The 20,090-nt window shown below is 34.1% G+C and overlaps 3 protein-coding genes across 3 annotated transcripts; all 3 read right to left on the bottom strand.

The window, feature by feature from the left end:
- Positions 1-1,827: 1,827 nt before the first annotated feature.
- LOC103442711 (uncharacterized) lies at positions 1,828-2,223 on the bottom strand. Its single transcript, XM_008381526.3, has one exon. It carries the CDS (start codon positions 2,221-2,223, stop codon positions 1,828-1,830), a length of 396 nt encoding a protein of 131 aa, XP_008379748.1.
- A 4,880-nt stretch (positions 2,224-7,103) lies between these two features.
- SPL11 (squamosa promoter-binding-like protein 18) lies at positions 7,104-9,286 on the bottom strand. The gene is given in 3 exon segments (NM_001294072.1): positions 7,104-7,588; positions 8,308-8,444; positions 8,967-9,286. Coding segments are annotated over 3 exon segments (942 nt in total).
- Positions 9,287-17,022: 7,736 nt separating this feature from the next.
- Positions 17,023-20,013, bottom strand: LOC103442120 (probable WRKY transcription factor 75). The gene is made up of 2 exons (XM_008380876.4): positions 19,485-20,013; positions 17,023-17,374 (listed from the first exon to the last, which is right to left on the bottom strand). Exons 1-2 carry the CDS (start codon positions 19,970-19,972, stop codon positions 17,197-17,199), a joined length of 666 nt encoding a protein of 221 aa, XP_008379098.4. The 5' UTR covers positions 19,973-20,013; the 3' UTR covers positions 17,023-17,196.
- Positions 20,014-20,090: the final 77 nt, after the last annotated feature.

Below are 20,090 nucleotides of genomic sequence, written 5' to 3'. Positions count from 1 at the left end.
ACGAACAAAACTAAATAAAAAAGAAGAAGAATTATCAAAGTAAAAGTTACCTAAATTTAAATCAAGACTATAGGTCGCTAAACTATCCGCCACAAAATTCTTTTTAAGTGGATAGGCGCCAAGATCTTGAAGACAAAACAAGGGGACCAAAGAATAATTATTGACACAACTTGCAACACCAAATGAACTTTGAGGATAGAGTCTGATTCCACTAGTAATTTATCAATTTGTAATCTCCATGCCAATTGTAATCCAAATAATGTCCTGATGACTTAGCAGTGAGAATCTCACTTGTGCCCAAATTGGCGCAAAACTCAAAAATCCATTAACCATAAGAATCTCTTAAAACGCTGCCTAATCCAATAGAATATTATTTCCCTTATTGCAACCATCAACATTAAGCTTAAACCAATGAGCTTCCCAACAGAGCAAAGATTCAATACTATAGGGTTTATTAATCTTGTGAGTCTTAGCATTCAACCATTTATGAAGGTAAGTACAAATATAAATTGTAGGCTTGTCAGTCATTCAAAATCCAGCTAAAACAAATGTATTTCTCCAACACCAAATAAATCAACAAGCAACGGAAAAAAAAAATGAATGAAAATGGCTTGAAAACTTTGACTTTTAATGATAAGGACAAAATAAAGGGTAAAGTGAATAGTACCAGGTTTGACTTTTTAATGTAAAAATGTGGTTTTCGTTAAAGTGAACAATACCGTGGGCTTTTCGTTAAAACTCCCATAAAAAAACCAGTCTATACTCTCAACCCCCAATATGAGTGATTTAGTAGTGAGATTAAAATGTAGTCAATTATGAAAATTAATGTGGTCTGGTTGTTAATTATACATTCCTAATAAGTTTTTCAATTCTAGTTCCTGGTTGACGTATATCATATTTATTTAAAGTAAACATAAATTTTCAGGTTTTTCTTGACATGCATGTGTTATAGGAAAACGTATACTGATTTAGGGTTTGAAACCCTCCAATATAAAAATGCTTACACTAATTTTCTTTTGTTCTGCAGTTGATCAACTCCAGGAAATCGATAGCAGTACACATCGATTAATCACCAAATCTGAAATTATACACGGCAGTATTCATCTAAATTTGGGCTGTGCATATCCATTGATTTCGTGCTATGTGATGAATGGCTGGTTTGGTATTGCTGTGCTTTGAAAAAAAGCTGCTGTGAGAATAAGCGGTTGTGCTGTGAGAATAAGCGGCTGTAAAATAAATCAGCAGAGTATTTGGTAAATTTTTTTGTAAAAGTGCTTTTGGAAAAAAAAAAGCAGTCTGATAGTGGGTCTTTTCATTAAAGGAGCACTGTAGCTCCCTGTGCTTTGAAAAAAAACCAGTTTTCCAAAGCTGCAAATAGCAACTTCAGCTTTTTCTTTTGATTTCAGCTTATTCTCATAGCAGCTTCCAAAATAAGCCCTTTTTTTTTTAGTTTATACCAAACACCTAAAACCCTCACAGCTTTTTTTCATGGGTGCTTTTTTTTTAAGCACCTCACTCCCAAACCACCCCGAAGACTGTGATAACTAATTAAGATCAGGTGCACAGATGAGATGAATTATTAACAATTGATCGTTGATTCGAACATCGTATTAATCATGCATGCATGCAATACTGACTCAAATGATGCCATACTTGTAACTTTTAAATTTAGTGACACACATAATTAAACAAATGAAATTCGATCTCTCTACACAAATATTAAATCATGTTTAGGGATTTTTATTACGAGATCGAACATAGTAATTATACATATTGTGTGATGGATCGTACGTGTATTGGTCACTATTTGATTATCCCTCCCTGTGATCAAGAGTTGATCCGTTCGAGCTTGAAACGTTCTTGAACCGAGGAAATATAGCTGGCAGCCTTCATATCGACATCCTCGTCACCAGCACCGCCATAATGATCAAAGTACTGCTGCTTGACGAGGCTGTTTTTGGTGTGATGATCTGCAGCGCCTGCGGGAAGTATAAACGAAACCTTCTGCTTTGGCTGAGCTGCTGCAATCACGTAATCCTGGCCGTGGACTGTATACCCAACTGAGTAAGCTGGTGAAGTAGTAGCCTGGCTCGGCTTCACCTTGCTTGTTGTTATGGCGATGCTACTATATTGCATACTTGTTTTCGAAATAGGTTTTGCAGCTCGGTAGAACGGCATCAACTTCCCCTTCATGAAACCTCCGCGTTTGCGATTTGACTCCATTTTGTAATCTGAGTCCCTTTTTTCTGTGTAGCTCTATATCAAATGTGTTAGAGCAAATATGTTGTAGTGCAACGACTGAGGAGTCTATATATATATATAGATAACATTTTTTGTTGCGGTACGTATTTTCTTTTTCTTTCGAAAAAGTTGCTGATCAAGTTGAAATGGGTGCAGCAGATGGACATGGTCGATCAGTATATATCGTGGTCCTTCTACTAAATATCTGGAAGAATCATCTTTAATTATGTACGTGTTCCATTTATCCCGATGTATGGATCATCACTATCAGCTAATTAGATAACAAATACTTTATAAGATATGAGTATTTGTTTTTTAACTATTGCCAAATTTCAGAGAAACGAACTAATTTTACAACACAATATCATTCACAACTTACCCAGCTGCTAGCTCAGTTGGAATTGATTTTTATCATAAAAGTTTCCGGTGCAATAAAAATAACACCATATATTATCTATTGCAATTAGTATTGTCAATTTTTCCATGTGGAAGTTTCAACAATTATTCTTCTAAAACCAATCATTATTGTTTGATTAATTATGTCTTTCACATTGTTTGGGGAGGTTAGGGACACTAATAAACTAATAATTAGTTGCCAGTGACAAATAAAATAAGTAAGCGTTAGAATATATAAAGAGAACAGAATCACTTGGAACACTAATTAATTAAGAACTTATAGAGAAAGGCCATATATCTTACTGCAGTTAAATGTGCCATTTTAGAGAATTAAGCAAGAATTTTATGCTTCTCCCACTATCTAAACTATTACTATTAGTCTATGTTACAATTAAGGACATGTTTTCGTGATGTATTAAATGCTTAATTTGCATATCTTGATCATGATTCCCCAAGTTTTAAAAAGTGATTTTTAATCAACTTTTTGTTGCTTGATCCATGAGGACAACCAAATAGATTATACATACGTCTCCAAAAAGAGATAAAGTGCTCGAAAGAATAACGATCGGTAGTGCATGTGTTGCAGATCAATTTTCAAGTAACTGACCATGGAAAAATATCATGCAACTGATCGTCATCGTCATCGTCATCTTTTACAAATTTACAGGGATAATTGTTGGAGTTTTGAGACTCTTAGTGTCCCATATCGGTTTCCATTGCCATTTATATAGGTCTAGTTCTTTGTTCTAGTAATTAAAACTTGGACCATTTGGAAATGGATTGAAGGCTTGGGCCTTATGGTTGTGTGAATTGCCATTTATATAGGTCTAGTCCTTTGTTCTAGTAATTAGAACTTGGACCATTTGAAAATAGATTGAAGGCTTGGGCCTTATGATTGTGTGAATTTGGTTTGTATAATATAGCCTAATGCCTTGGAAGTTAAAATTAATCCAAGTTCATTAATTTTAATTTCAGATTAAGTTTTTTAATCAACGTGTTAATTAAGAAATGTTTGATTAAGAGACATAGCTCTTAGAAAGAGTTGTGTCTTTTGAAATACGCTCAATAGGTATTTGAAAGGGTGTGGAACAACCTATATATTTGCAATCACAGTTTCCAAATAGAATCATCTTTTCTTCATCTTTCTCTTTTGTACAAAATTTTTAGAGAGTAAACACACAAAACAATTCGCTAGAATTCTATAATCTAGTGAGGGTTATATAATTAGGTAGTTGTATCCTGGTCGAGCAAACGTTGTAGAACCACAAGCACAAGGTGGGACGGAAATACTGTTCGAAGGACATAGCGTTTGCGCTAGCCTCTACCTATGGTTAATCAAGTTAGTACCAATTTAATTGTTGTATTTATTCCTGTTATTTTATTCTGTATAGCAAGTATTTTTCGTCAATAAAGTATTTCAAGTTCTGTTATTTTTTATTTATTTCTAAATTGTTCTCCAACAAGAATATATGTCTATGGTGGTACACTGGTAGCTAGCAGGCACTAGACAATACCTTATGCTTCTTGTTTGTGTGCTTGGGTCGTTGGACGAGGCATATGGTGCTAGAGACTTAGACAGCAAGCATAATTTCTTGAAAAAAAAAGAAAAAGAAAAAAAAAACCTAAACTGGCAAACTTGCAGGGGGCATATATTTGGTGGGATAAGAACGGTGTCTTTTTCAAAGTACACCAGCACTCTCGGTCGATCCACTTTCATCTTATATGAGGAGATTCAGATTGCTTTGCTTTTCATGTAGCAAATCTAGAGAGTGCAAACTCAGACACATGATATATATACTGATCAGCATGAAGTAATTACGAATTATATATATACACACAAGCCATTTCTTAACAAGAATATCGTTATACTGTAGCAAAACCGGAATAAAGATATTAGCGTTGTAGTATATATAGTAAGGATCATGTATTTACCATATACGTACAAAGAGATATACCATATCTATGTAGTAGTATTTTGGAGGTTAATGAAAGAGAGAGAGAGGAGAATATGATCTGATGATATATACTTTAGGATGATGGATCAAGCTATGGTTAAGGATACTTGCAAATTGGGATGCTTTGCTTTACTCAAGCATGTGCTATCTAGACAGTAGAAAGAAAGTGATAAAAGCTTCCACATTTCTCTAACTTTTAAATTTCGCGGATAAGATATTCTTTTTCTACCTGATTGAAAAGTCCGTATTCCTAATTCCCTCTCTATATACAAGTTGGTTTATTAGTGCTTGTTGGAATTCTTGTTTATTTTCCATGTTTGCTTTGTTTTTCTATCTTCTTTTCTCCAAAAAGAGTATCTAATGATGTAAGTTCCTTCTCCCTCCCAGCCTTTGACTCTTACTATGTTCTCAGTTTGAATTTTGAATTTTTTTATGCGGCAAGTGATCGAATATTTTCATGAACCAAACTAGCGTGGTCGCTTTGCATCCATCCACAACTTTTGTGTTTGTGCGATTTTCTAAGGGGTGAGGAGAGACTTTGAATTTGAGATGTAACAGGCTTAAAGAGAAATACTCTATCCATCAGGATAATCCACCATTTACAATACTTCTATAGTAGTTGATTTCGCTGAATAATAAGAGCAACTTTTAATTTATTATGAGCCCAAACGATGGATTCAATAATTTCTTGCCAATAACCACACCCACTGAATAGAAAGATTAAACTAAAAGGCTATACAAAATGAGCACCTAGGAAAAAAAGACCATACACAAATAATGAAGAACCATAAGACTGATTACTTTAACATGACAACAGAGATTTCTTTTCCACTTTTTGGGGGTCTCAATTGTCAAGGAATTCGACTAATCCCAATCCAAGGGCCGTGACAACATGAATTGTCCCCAAGATAGGATCTCATCTTAATTTACTCAAATTCTTCTATATTAGCATGGAAGCGAGAAAAACTTGATTTTGGGTGTCGACCGAGAAGATGTTATTCAAAAGACACCTTTCACAATAGGATGAAACTCATATGATTCCGTTTTCACTGGACCCACAATGGTCTTACCAGTGTGCGAGTTACTAAAATTAGACAACACTAGCTGACTAAAGGAGAGTCCATTTTGTCTGAGTTTTGGGCTTTCGCCCTTTTCCCATCCTGGGTTTTCTGTCTGAGTTCGTAATTAAAATTGATGAAGCCCAATGTATTCCACAGAGAAGAAAAGGCCACAACAAGAAGTTAGAACTTAGATACACACAATGGGAGGACTATCTATGTGTAGTGTGTACACATTATGTGCAGCATGTTTGTGTTTTCTAATAAAGTTGTTGGTTGATGAGGTTTTTTTTTATTGGGGAGATACGTGAAGTGCGGTGAGATTGAAGATGATATTGGCACGGTTCAATTAGATTAATGACCCGATCAATTAACCATCAAGAACTTTTGTTTGATTGAACCATGCCAGCATCATTGTCATCATTCCACCAAATCATTATATGTATGATAGAGAGGAAGATACTGAAATAATGGCTTTGGGTAAGAGAATGCTTGGAACTTTGAAATGTTGGCTTCTTTTATTGAAGAAGGGAGCGAAACCCATGCAGAAAATATTCATAAATCAGTATTAAAAGTCTAAAATGGTGATTTTCTAATTAATGTCAAACTTTGAGGCAAAATATTCAATCAGGTACATTTTAAGCACACTAATTGGCATCATGAGCTCAACTCTATATCACGACGAATTCTTGAATGTATCCAATGTTATATCTTATTTCTTTATCTTTTTCGTCACGTGATAACACATGTTAGAATTCGGCCATCATCTTAATTTGGTCATTTTATGTTGGGAATCTGGTCATTTTATGTTGGGAATCGATTCGAACAAATAATGATTAATTTTACTATAGTTGGGATTGTTTGGGAGCAATTGCCTTCAAACTTCATCCGAGTTTCAAGATGATGCCTTAGCTTAGTGTCGATAACTCTTTGAATTCCTTCCTCAACCATGGGCTTATATTGTTGTCTATTATAAGAGAGGAAACTCTAATAGAATGTATGTCATGGGAAATAATTTCGGCACTACTCTCTTATCCTTCTAGCCACTCTTGTTTATTTCTATCACTTTTTTTTTTGTCGAATTTATTTATGTCACTTGATTTTTTTCTAATTTATTCAATTCAAATACTAAAAATAAACACGGTAGTCATGTAGAAAACAAGTGGGTGTTAAAACTCCTGATATCATCCGTCTCACTCTTCAGACTTTATTTGATTATATATTGATATAATCAAGCACAAATCATACTAACTTTTCATCTCCAAGTTTGGAAATCAAATGGAAGAAACATAATTGTTCGTTTCCATAAAACACAAATACTTCAAAACATTCAAATGGTTGGGGGAGTTTTCTACGGTTGACTAGTCCCAGATTAGTTGTTCAATCAACATCAGAGAAACTAGTAAAGTATCAAAAACACAAGCTACTCCAATAAAATCGGAAGCATTTGCGCTCAGTTGTCCCAAAAGCAATCAGGGCGCATTGGAAACATCATTTCTGGATTTACAGGCCTGTCCTCCACATCATGTGAGCATGGATGAGTAGTGGTGACAGTGGACTGAGCCAAGTGGTCTGGCCCACTCACTGAATTTTGTGTTGGATGAGATGACAGAAGATAGAGGGCACAACTCTTTGTGCTTTTTGGTGAGGCAGCAGCAACGGTTGTTGGAAACGTCTGCTGCTGGCACATGGAAGCTTGAGGGGCTGCTCGGTTGCCTGCAGCGGCTTTAGGATCATTAGCTTGCAAGAAAATAAATTGTTTATCTCCTCCGCCGTTGAAGGAATTGGGATGACTTCGTTCGTCAGTTGCGGACAACCACTGGTGGTGGTGGTTAGAACGCATGGATTCTGCTCCTTTTTTGTCCTTAACAGGCCAGATACATCTCACATTAGTTGTTGCACATACTCGTGGAATACTAAATTGCAGGATCCTGGGACCTGAACGTTAAGAAATAGAGAGGCATAAATAACAATCCCATGATGTTGAAATATCTCACATCGGCCATAGAAAGAAAAAAAGAAGAGTTTAAATATTCTAACCCCACTTTATCTAACACCGAAGTTTTTTGTGATAAAATCTCACACCTGTCGGATTGTGCAGGTGATAATTAACAAGTTAAGGATAATATCGGTGTTGTTTGAAGTGGGCCGATGACCCATCTCTCTGATAATTTAACATCGAAGCTTTTTGTGATAAAATCTCACATCTGTAGGACTGTGTAGGTGGTAATTAATAAATTAAGGACAATATCAGTGTTGTTTGAAATGGGTCTCTGATAATTTTACACGCAAGACAATAATCAATATAGATGACTACCAAACGAATGAAAATATAAAAAGTCTCCATACAGGACGTCTGTCAATAGATATTGTAGGGGATATTGATAAAAATCCATCAATTCATTTCTATTTGTTTTGTTGGTGACAATGATACCAATAATTTGTTCTTTTATTAGAACGGTGTGTCAGTACTCTTAAAGACAAATGTACTCTCTCAAGTCTCAATTCCATTTTTGGTTCTAAACCAAGAGTTAATCACAATTTAGCAAAATAAATCCAGTTCGGAAAATATCTATCAAGACTGAAGACTGCAACAAAAATATAGTTACTTAGTCCTAATTAAACAATTCAAGTGATTTGGTGCATAGACTCCATACCTTGGTATGTGGAGAAGAAGAAGTGGGAACTGAAGTAGAAGGATTCCGGTTTAGGTTTCCGCCGGCGCTGGTTGTGTCCATTGAGACGTTTTCTGCAGCTTCTCTTCACCTTATCAAAGTCCACCAGAGAATGGAATCTACAATCATATCTAAATATTGTGATTCAAACTGATAAAAAAAAAAAAAAAAACTCTTTGTTAATCAATTGTCCATAAAACTCGCCGGGCAAGATACATAAAACAACGAAAACACCGGAGATTATTCATTTTAGAAAGATAATTCATCGGATGGGAAGTAGCTTTAAGCCTTGAACCAACTACATTAGGACTTGTTTGAAACTGTTTTTGTATAAAGCACTTATGCTAAAAGTGCTCTTGTTACAAACATGTAGAATTTATTATTAACATTCCAGTGCCTTTCTATGAAGTATTTATACGATAAGTTTTCAATTGTTCAAAAATACTTTGAAGTTTTAGCCTTTGCAGAAGCAATATAAAACCTACTCTTACTATCGGATTTAAATAAAACAATTAGACTATTCTTACCAAAAACTATTAATTAAGCATGGTGAACTGTTCGTATATATGTGTGTGCGCGCGTGTATATTAATCACTGTTCATATATATGTGTGTGTGTGTGTGTGTACATATATTATGCACCTGCTGCACTGCTGGCAGAATCGCTTCTGTTCGCCCCTGACGACGACAACAGGGGCCTTGGAGTGGAGCTCGCAGACTCTGTGCCGCCGATGATATTCCCGACAACGGCTGAGGTCTGCCCTGCAACCGTCGACCAGGCATAGAAATTTCAGTTGATCACCTCCATTGTTACTACCACTAAGCCTTCCGGACGATGAGAGCTTCACTGGGTCCTCCTCCAATCCTAGTGATTCAGCTGGTCGATGCTCCATCTGGGGTTGTGAGATACTGGACCCCACCAGAGCAGCAAGGTCGCTGTCCTCGAAGTCCCAGTACTCCATTGCTGCTCGGTGTAAGAATAACTCGGATCTGCTGGAAAAGAAAAACAGAGGAATTTAATTCCTTAGAAACTGGGTTGAGTTTTGAGGATAATGAGCACTATGAACTATGATAATTCTGTTCCCACTAAAACAAGGAAGGTCAAGGGATTCATTGCAAAGTGAAAAACCCAAGTTGGAAATATATAAGTTTAATCCCCTCCACTAAGAGACTCAGAGGGGAATATAAATACATAGATTTCCCCATAGTTGGTAAATTGTTTTTGTTTAAACACTAGAAAGAGAGCAGATAAATCAAGGGAGGACCACCTGAGGCCGAGAGGTTTTGGCTTAGATTTCCCCATAGTTGGTAAATTGTTTTTGTTTAAACACTAGAAAGAGAGCAGATAAATCAAGGGAGGACCACCTGAGGCCGAGAGGTTTTGGCTTGTTTTTACTTTTATTATTCTGTTTGTCCCTAGTTTATTGGCTTCTTTATAGAAAAATTAATTAAAATTGTTAGAAAATTTTGAATTTTAAACAAGCTAATAAAAAATGTTGCAAGTGAATAGTATCAAAAGTGAGTAAAAGTGTTCTCAACGTTAAAAATGAACAATACCATGAGTGTTTCATTAAGATTTCATTTTTTTATTTTAGTGCAAAATAAATAATAATTTAAAGAACAAAAGTTGTATGATATTGAAGATAGAGGTATTTATCAATTCCCCCCCTAAACTTGTGATCATTGGCCAATTTCCCCCCTCAAATTTAATTTTGGCCAATTTCCCCCTTCAACTCTCATAATTAGTCAATTTCCCCCTTCAACTTTAATTTGGCCAATTTCCCCCCTCAACTCTCATAATTAGTCAATTTGCCCCCTTCCGTTAAATTTTTTTAATTTTCCATCTATTTTTTTTTTTTTCTTTCAATCTTTCTAATAACTTCCAACAAAGTACTAAAATTAACATAAATTCACCTGCATAATATAGGGTAAAATGTACAAAAACATAATACAATTAGTATGTGATATGGGTTGATTATAAGAAAAAGTTATGAATCGGGTTTAAAGCATGTAGAAGAAGAAATAATAATCCTAAACTCATGGATCAGACCTATTTCAATAAAATTGGTTATTCTTAATAAGGAGTTGATAATTATGAATTGACTAGCCATTTTTGCACTAAAACTCAATTCTCCGCAATTTACTTGAACTTAGCTTTCACTTTTATAAAGAAAATTGTATTTACATACAAAAATGTACACATCAATCATTTTCGTTATCAAATTTGTATAGTAAAAACTCAAACAAAATTACTCCATACTGATTTATTATGACTAATAATACTATCTATGATAAATTGTAAAATTCTAAATTTTAATCTATTTGTAATAGGATAAAGACATAGGAAAATGATTAACATACATCTTATTTAGTTTCTTACACACACTTGTTTAATTATGATCAAATTAAAAAATTAACAGTAGGGTGCAAATTGACAAATTATGAGAGTTGAGGGGGAAATTGGCCAAATTAAAGTTGAGGGGGGAAATTGACTAATTATGAGAGTTGAGGGGGAAATTGGCCAAAATTAAAGTTGAGGGGGGAAATTGGCCAATAGTCACAAGTTCAGGGGGGAAATTGATGAATACCTCTTGAAGATAATTATAGGGAGAGGACTGGTAACGAAAGAGACAGGTATATTTTCAATCCAGTTGCACATTTTATAATGATCAGCATGGAGAATATAAAACTTGTAATCATGTGAATAGTAATGCTAGGAAGATCTTCTATTTAAATTATATTTTGTAAATTATATGATTTGGTTATTGATGATTGATTGAATTATTATTTAAATATTTATTAACGTGCTTATTTCTTATTTGTGACACATTACATAGTTTATAAATTTAGACTAAAAAATTAATCTACCTAGCATTATTAATGGAAAATCCCCTTCTTGAAACGAGAAAATTTGGTGTACAAATATTTGTCGCATAACATATTATTTCACATATTAGTAATTGAGTGTGCGAAATGATTGATATACGAGGGTGTGCCTGAATACATTAGAAAAGCTCTTCTCGAAAATTGGACTACTTACACACAAAATTATTCACATTACATACAAAATGCTCTTGTATTAGAGAGTGTATCACAGTGTTGCCAGTTTTGTGTCTAATTGACATTTTTGAACATATAAATGTGTGATTCTCTAAAATTAGAAATGAAACCTTTTGTGCTAAAATCTTAAACATGTAATACTAGTAAATGAAAGTTAGGTTGATATCGACGGTGATAAGTAGTGGCCTAGCAAGCCCATAAATTTCAGCATCCATATTATAATCATAAAAATTTCAGCATCTACCATGAGTATAATCATAAAAAATTCAGCACCTACCGTGAGTATGACCAGGCTCCATTTCATTCCACTTATGATCCATATGAATCCCAAAAATGGTATAAGAAATCTTAAGGTCGGCTTAAGAATTAGGTTATACAATTCATCAAGATAAGAACGACTACTTAAACACTAAATTAAAGAATAGTGTTTGGATTATAATCATAAAAAATTCAGCATCTACCATGAGTATAATCATGAAAAATTCTACCATGAGCATGACCAGGCTCCATTTCATTCCACTTATGATCCACATGAATCCCAAAAATGGTATATATAAGAAATCTTAATGTCGGCTTAAGAATTAGGTTATACAATTCATCAAGATAAGAACGACTACTTAAACACTAAATTAAAGGATAGTGTTTGGTGTTATTCAAACACTTTGTTAAATTTTAGCCATTGATATTTTTTAGTTCATTAGATCCGACGGTTGAAAATTGAGAAATGTGTGTGAAAAATAAAAATAGATATGTGGATAACACTACCCCAATTGAAATAATTAATAGTGATGAAAGTCACTACCATATCTTAGTAGATATAGTGGTGAGTTTCAATTCATGCGTTCGGGTTTGAAACTTTTTTTTTCTTAATCTTTTTTATAAGCAAACAATATTATTTACATTAAGAGAAATCAGATGAATTTAGGGAAATAATAAAATTTAAAAAAAAAATTGAAAGTCACTGCCCACTGTGCCCACGCCCATATCTTTAATTCAATTTTAATGAATGGGTCGCACCACTAGTAGTATTAGATTATTCGTACGAGTAGGACTCATTCTTCTTTCACTCATCCCTAATTTCATATTCGTGGTTTGGTGGTGACTCAATTCATTAGTTCGTGGTTTGGCATTATTTTTTCATTGGGTAATGTTAGGGAGACTTAATTTAGATACTAAATTTTGAAAATTAAAAAACATGAAAGTTTATGATTGATTTATTACTTAAGCATAAAATAAAAACCTAATGTTGGCCAATATATTGCGAGTTGTGGAGAAAACTACTTTGACACGTAAGCAAGCAAAAAATCCAAAAATCAACCCGTAAATGGAAAATGATAATGCTATGGAGACTAAATTTGCAAACTAAATTATGTGTCACCAATAGGTACGGGTTGATTTTTGGATTTTTTGCTTGCTTACGTGTCAAAGTAGTTTTCTCGACAACTCTGCAATATATTGGCCAACATTAGGATTTTATTTTATTTTTTATTAATGGCTATTTGAAAGATACGTAATAAAATAAGTTTGATAGTAAGTCTCATTCCTTTTCAAGCCTTTGTTGTTCTACTTTAGCTTGGATTAGGTAGGTTCGAATTTTCATTCCTGGTCCTGTATGTGGATAAGCAACTTATAGCTTCTTCTAGAATCTCAACTGAGTCTTGTAAAGCTCCTTCTATAGTTCCTGAGTAATGTCAAAGTGAATCAGATGGTCTTACTAAAGTTAACCCAAGCCCTACAATTTGTTGTTGGTTTTTTGAGATTCAGCAAGTTATTTTTTTGGTGGTTTCTCCCTGAGCTTGGGGCATCATACTTCTTTCTATGCGAAGTTTCATGCTTAATCCTTGTTGTGGAGTTGGCTTATGCACGTGATTCGAAAATTTTATGGCTAGAAAGTGACTCTTTTAGTGTGATATCTTTCTTTGCTTTTGGTTATTTTTCTCCTCCTTTGGTACTCCAGACCCATTGGAAAAACAGTATATCCCAGTTGCAGCACATGGTTTTCCATTGCTCTCATACATTTTGAGAAGGGAATGAAGTTGCTGACAAATTACCTAATTTAGGGCTTCTCTTGCCTTTACTTGTTTGGCATGACACTCATTCGAAGGGATCTTCCTTTCCGAATTTAAATTTCTTCAACATGTCGGCCTAAAGGTTTCTTTCCCCTTCTTGATGTATGATTTTCTTTTTACCTAATCCTTTTGGATTTTCATTTTGTTTTGTAGCTTATCTTGCATGGTCTTACCTTTAAGGTTTTATTTTAGGGCTGGTTTGGTATTGCTGTGCTTTGAAAAAAAGCTGCTGTGAGAATAAGCGGCTGTGCTGTGAGAATAAGCGGCTGTGAAATAAATCAGCAGAGTGTTTGGTAAACTTTTTTGTAAAAGTGCTTTTGAAAAAAAAAAACAGTCTGATAGTGGATCTTTTCATTAAAGGAGCACTGTAGTTCTATGTGCTTTGAAAAAAAACCAGTTTTCCAAAGCTACAAATTGCAGCTTTAGCTTTTTCCTTTGATTTCAGCTTATTCTCACAGCAGCTTCCAAAATAAGCCATTTTTTTTAAGTTTACCAAACACCAAAAACACTCCCAGCTTTTTTTCATAGGAGCTTTTTTTAAAATCACCTCAACCCCAAACTGGGGCTTAGAGGGGTTTGGTCCTATGTCCCCCTCCCATTTTTTTCTTGTATTCATTTTTAAGAGGGGTAAAGTTTATGTCCCCTTTTCAAGAAAGGCAAGGTTTATGTCCCCCCTAATTAGGTGTAACTTTTTTTTTTTGTATGAGTAAAATTTTCTTACCCTTGTTAAAAAACTATAGTTCAAGTAAATATACATATATATTTAGGGCTTTTTAGCTAAAATAGTCCATGAGATTTGCACAACTCCTCACTTTGGTCCTTGATATTTGAAATCAATTGAAGTGGTCTCTGAGATTGTCCACCATCAATCATTTTGGTCCTTAGGTGAAAAATTATGTTAAGTAAGGACCAAAATGATAAAATTACCCTCAATTTAATAAATCATATGCCAAAATAATTTGACCAAAATTGAGGGTATTTTTGTCATTTTACTCTTATTTTATGGAGATTTTTCAATTCTATCTATTTCAAATATTAGGAACCAAAATGAGAAGTTATGCAAATCTGAGGGATCATTTTGGCTAAAAAGCCTATATTTAGTTCATAAAAGTGACCACACCCCAGACTTGGCCCTAACGGCTAAAGGCAAACATGTAGTATTAATATGTAAGCTTATGAATTATTTGAAGAAATTATTTGTGAACTACTCATGATGAAAGAATGAGTTGAGTTGTTGGGAAAGAATTTTTGGGAGTTGTGTTAGGATCTTTTTGAGTTCAATTCTTTGTAGGTATCAAGTCTCAAGTCAGTTCAAAGTGCACATAGTCTTTATTGGGTAATTCAGAACTGGCGACAAAGAGTTAGGCAAAAAGATTAACAAAATATGGGCCTTGAATGTTTTGTGAAGAGAGTTAGTTCATATAATTGAGTATACCACATTGCCACTACTGTATTATACGGATTAACGGAAATATAGGTGGTGTTCAACATTGCGTTCATGCATGCATATCATTTTATATGTGCGTTTGAAGCAGGTATATGAACTAGGAAATCCAAGAAGGTAGGCAAGTTGAGGTCAAATTAATTAGATAGGAGACGAGAAATTTTCTTGTATCATTTGAAGAATAGGAGTTTTATTATTGCCCCCTTATTGTTTCTTTGTAACTTTGTAAAGAATTCTTGGTTAATTATATAAGAGGCACGTGATGGTAGTGATGAGGACCCTGATGTGCCTCCTGGTTTTGGTTGATGAGTTCTCATGCTATTCCGTTTTCAGTGTTATTATGCAGCCATCAATTTACGTAAACAATGCGGTAAATGATGGCCATGGTAACTTCCTGAGGAAGCTTATATTGAGGTGATGCAGTGGGAAGCTTTATTCGCGATTGCCTTGATAGAAGTGAAGATTAATTATTGAGTCTTGGATATTTAGTGTATCGAAATGTTTAGCTTCTAGATGGTTAGACCTGATGCCCTGATGTGTGAGCAACATGAAATCTGTATTCGGGTTTGGCAGATCATGAACAAGATGCCAACATTTGCTACAAAAATGTGCAGTTAAGAATTGAAACACATAGGACAACGATCAAATAATTACGGAATAGGAAGTTGATGTGGGGTGTACGTAGGTGTATGTAGAAAATATGGGATGTGAGAGTATGGAAAAGTTTATAAGGTTAATTGAAAAGTAGATACGGGGGTTAAAACATCCTTTTTTTTTTAAAGAGAATCCTTGTAGTTTTTTTCTTTCTTTATTTCGATACCAATAATAGTGTGAGAGAGGAAATCGAACCTAAGACTTTGAATATTAAGGTAAATTCTCTTAATTAAATCAAGGGCTAATCACAATTTACACCCTTAAGGTTTGAGGTGATTTTTAAAATGGGCCATGAGGTTTTAATTTTCTCAACTTGTCCCCTAAGATTTTAAAATTATATCAATATACAACTTTTGTATATTTGAATGTCTAATTATTCATTAAAATGATGAATTTTTTTTGTCAATATGGTGTAAATGGCTTACATATCAACCACTTACGAGTTTCATGCTCACCATGTTATCAATTTAATGAAAATTTAAATAATTCCATAGACAAAAGGTGTAAATTGCCACAATTTCACAACTATGAGAAGCAATATGAGAAAATTGGAATTTCGTGGCCCAATTTGAAAATCACCCAAACGTAGAGAGGGTACGGGGAATGTATTCAATTAAGAATGTGAGAGATTTTAATTGATTTATATAAATCCGTGGATTTTTATGGAGTTTAATTGATTTGTAGAGATTCCATATAAAATTTTAATTAAATTCCCTCGAAATCTCATGGGAAGAGATGAGATTTGTGGATGCTTAAAATACACTACGAAATCTCTCCAATTCACTCTAATTCCTCAACTTTCTCAAATTCTTTAAAATCAATTTCTAATTGAATACACCTGGAATGTTATAAACTTCTTTAAAATCTTAATTGAATACCGCTGGATTTCTAAGGATTTTAATAAACTATCTTAAAATTCTAATTGAATACATCTAGAATTTCAGAGAATCACTTAAAATCCTGATTGAATACCCCTAGATTCATTAAAAGAATTAAAATATCTTAAAATCCCAATTGAATACACCCCCCGTAGTTGGCCCTTATTTTAACTACAAACCCAAGAATCGTATAGTTTATAATCAATCTATATAGAAATGCTTTGATACCATGTAAATATGACTCCGTTAACATACAACGTCTACAGATCATTCCGAATTAACTGCCTTGAATCTAACACAATCAATAGCACAAATTAGCTAGTGAGGCAGATGCTCTAGGGACTTCAAGGCATGGACCCTAGTTGAAAATGAAACCTACTGAGATCAGATTGAACAGAATTTTGCCAAACTAATTGAAATATTCTTGAATTTGTGATTGGGAAGAAAAGAAAAACGATAAAACTGAACTAAAGAGAAGACATTGTTCATCTTCCCTAACTAATTGAATTAACAGAACAGCTCTAAAAAGAATAATAATATAATCAATATAAACCCGCATGCACTTGATAAATTAGCATAGCAAAACCAGTCAATAAATCCACTGGCCACTGCCTAGTCAATTAAGATATATATAGCACAAAACTCCATAATAATATTGACGAGTGCAATTTCTTTTACAAAAGCAAGCAAGCATATTACTTGGATATTTCTATAAATATATATACGGAAATTATGTAAACTGAATAAATGAATACTTAATTATAATTTCAGATGTGGGTGTAAATTTGCATCTGACTCAAGATATGTTCAAAATTATCAGATGGCTTGTCGATGGGATGGGTGTGCATTCCTTCGTAAGTGGTCACCACAATGCCTTCGTCCTTGTTTAGGCGTTGGACTTGTTTTTTAACGTTGCACCCTTGATACGTGCATCGGTAGTAGCTTCTGCAGATTAATTAGCAAGATCCAGTATTGTTATTTCATATATATTCAGGACATATCATACAATTAATACAAAGCAAGCATACCTGCATGCAGGCATATGTGTAATCACATGATTCAAAAGATAAATATCAGTTGGAAAATGCATTATTCTTTAGGCATTGAAAATTTGAAATGATCGATCACGTTGCACTGGTTCTGATTATTGATGATCTTACACTGCTACCTGGTGCAGTTCCCAGACGATAGAACTGGAGCAAATCTATCAACAAATAGATTGAATATGTAACACCCTTTTGTGTAGCTTGTAGTTCTAGCATATAGTCATGGGTCACGGCATGTACGTCTCAAATATATTACAATTTACACACAAGTTGTTTGTTCCGCATCAAAAGGTAAACTAACATTTACATAATTGTTAGGAAAACTTTTGTACGGATCAAAACTTTTTGCTCCCAGTTAGCTAGAGAAAACCCTAGCTAGAACTCAAAACAATGAAAAATAAATTAAACACTAAACAATTTGTTGAATAATGATCCCACATCGAAAATCTTAATAAATTTTAGGAGAAATTAGGATGCAATCCCCAACCACCAATATCCTTTGATTGAAATCCTATTGATTTTAAATTTTTGACCAAAGTCCTTCTACTTTATACACATCAACATGTTTACATTTAAAACTTTATGCCACCCATAAATGTAATTAATTCATTTCTTTTCAAAATTTCATAAGATTATTGAGAACTAATCCATTCCTATATATTTGGCAAAACAAAATATGTTTTGGTACATAACTTTTTATTTCGTTTATATCTTAGTTTGAATTCAAGTTTTATTTCGTTTATATTTCTGGTACATAGCTTTTTATTTCGTTTATATCTTAGTTTGAATTCAAGTTGCGATCTCGCTTAACTTCGGAGTTCGTACGGAACCCGAAGTCAGTGAACTTCTAAAAGGCCTCGTGCTAGGTAGAGATGAGAATATACATATAAGGCTTAAATGATCCACTCCCTTGAACAATGTGCGATGTTACACATAATCATGTTATGGTTTTTCTAGACTTGTTACATATGCAATTTTTATAACGTGTATATTTGAGTTCCACATTACAATTGGTACATTCTTTCTCACAATTCCTTTGTTGGGGTACAAGTACAGTGGGTATATATAAATTTGAGATAATATTATAGATGGGTACAAAGATGAACACAAAAGGCAGGTTTAATTTGCACTTTGTGGGTAGAAAGACAAGAAAATTTTGGTTCATGGGTACAAAGATTGAAACATAAACAATTGTACTGCAAATATAATACAATTAACGGTGTTATGACTTTGTACTTGCAACTTTTGGATTGCTTGGGTGATTTTACAGAAGAAAATTGTGTGTGGGTTCTCGTTGGCTAGGTTGTACCCACCAGTAAGCAGTGCAGATTATTTCAAATCTGAAAATCAAATTAAACTAATATTTGGTGTGCCTGATATCACTGATATGTGATATAAATTTGGGATAATTTGGAGGTTAATTAGATTGGATAATTTGGAGGTCTCAGTGGAAAGGTTAGTAATTTAAGGTGCATATATGTTTATCGTTAAGGTGAGCTAGTAGAATGTAATTTATCACAATGTAATAAATGGAGGACTTGAATCAAAGTTTTTAAACTAATAAGATGTGAGTCTATAATATATGATCAAAAGGGACCGGAAACCAAGTGTCCCAAGCTAAAGTAAATAAAGGAGAGATCCCCCAATTTTCCTTCGCCTAATGCCTGATACACTTCTTAATGGAAAATCGAGTTAGGATCTTGCTTTATTGGTGGAATCTACTAGCTTGTACTAATGTATTTGCAAAAAACAAAACAAATCTGAAACACAAGCATCAAAATCACATAAAGAAAATCAAATGAAACACAAGCACCAAGGCATGGTATGCACCGAGTTTTCGAGATGTCTTATTATTTTGGACCATTTGACTGAATAAAAATAAATAAAGGATTTTAGCTTTTCATTGCCCCGATTCATGTCATACACCAAAGTAAGATAGATTTTTCAACAATCATATAGAAAGATGAAAGAAACAAAAATATAATGAAGGTATAGCTATATGTATATACCTGGGAAACTTGTTGGCTTTCACAGCTTTTTGACCGTATTTTCTCCACCGATAGCCATCGTCAAGTACATCGACCTGACTTCTTGTTTGAAAAGCATATTTTGGCTTCTTCATCTTCTTCTCCCCCTTCTTCTTTTTCTCTGAATAATTATTATTGGCCCGATGAGGATCGACGCTGCTCTGATCACCTCCAACAACAATATTATTCATGCTTGCATTTGCACTCGGATAATACTGCTGATAATATTGTTGGTACGGATGACCATCTTTATGAACTAATACTTCACCTGACGATGATCCAACGTGGTCTTCCGTTTTCGTCGTCGAACTCAAGCGCAACAACCCATCTGAAGTTTGATCAACACGCCCATCAAAGTTATTCGTGTAAACGTGAGAGCTTCCCATATGATGATGATCTGTATTTATGGAGTTAGGGTTTGGATAATTAGCTGATGAGGAGCAAGGAAAGAACATTTGATACTTCTCCATGATGGGGTATCTAGGGTTGATGTAGCTAGCCTAAATAGAAGCAGTATATATAGCTAGCTAGAGGCGGCTAGCCTATGGCCAACAACTTTGTAAGTTGTAAATATATGATTTGAATGTA

Source organism: Malus domestica, chromosome 09, assembly GCF_042453785.1.
Source record: "Malus domestica chromosome 09, GDT2T_hap1".
NCBI lineage: Eukaryota > Viridiplantae > Streptophyta > Magnoliopsida > Rosales > Rosaceae > Malus > Malus domestica.
Note: the sequence above shows the minus strand (reverse complement) of the source record. Positions and strands in the feature narration are given on the sequence as shown.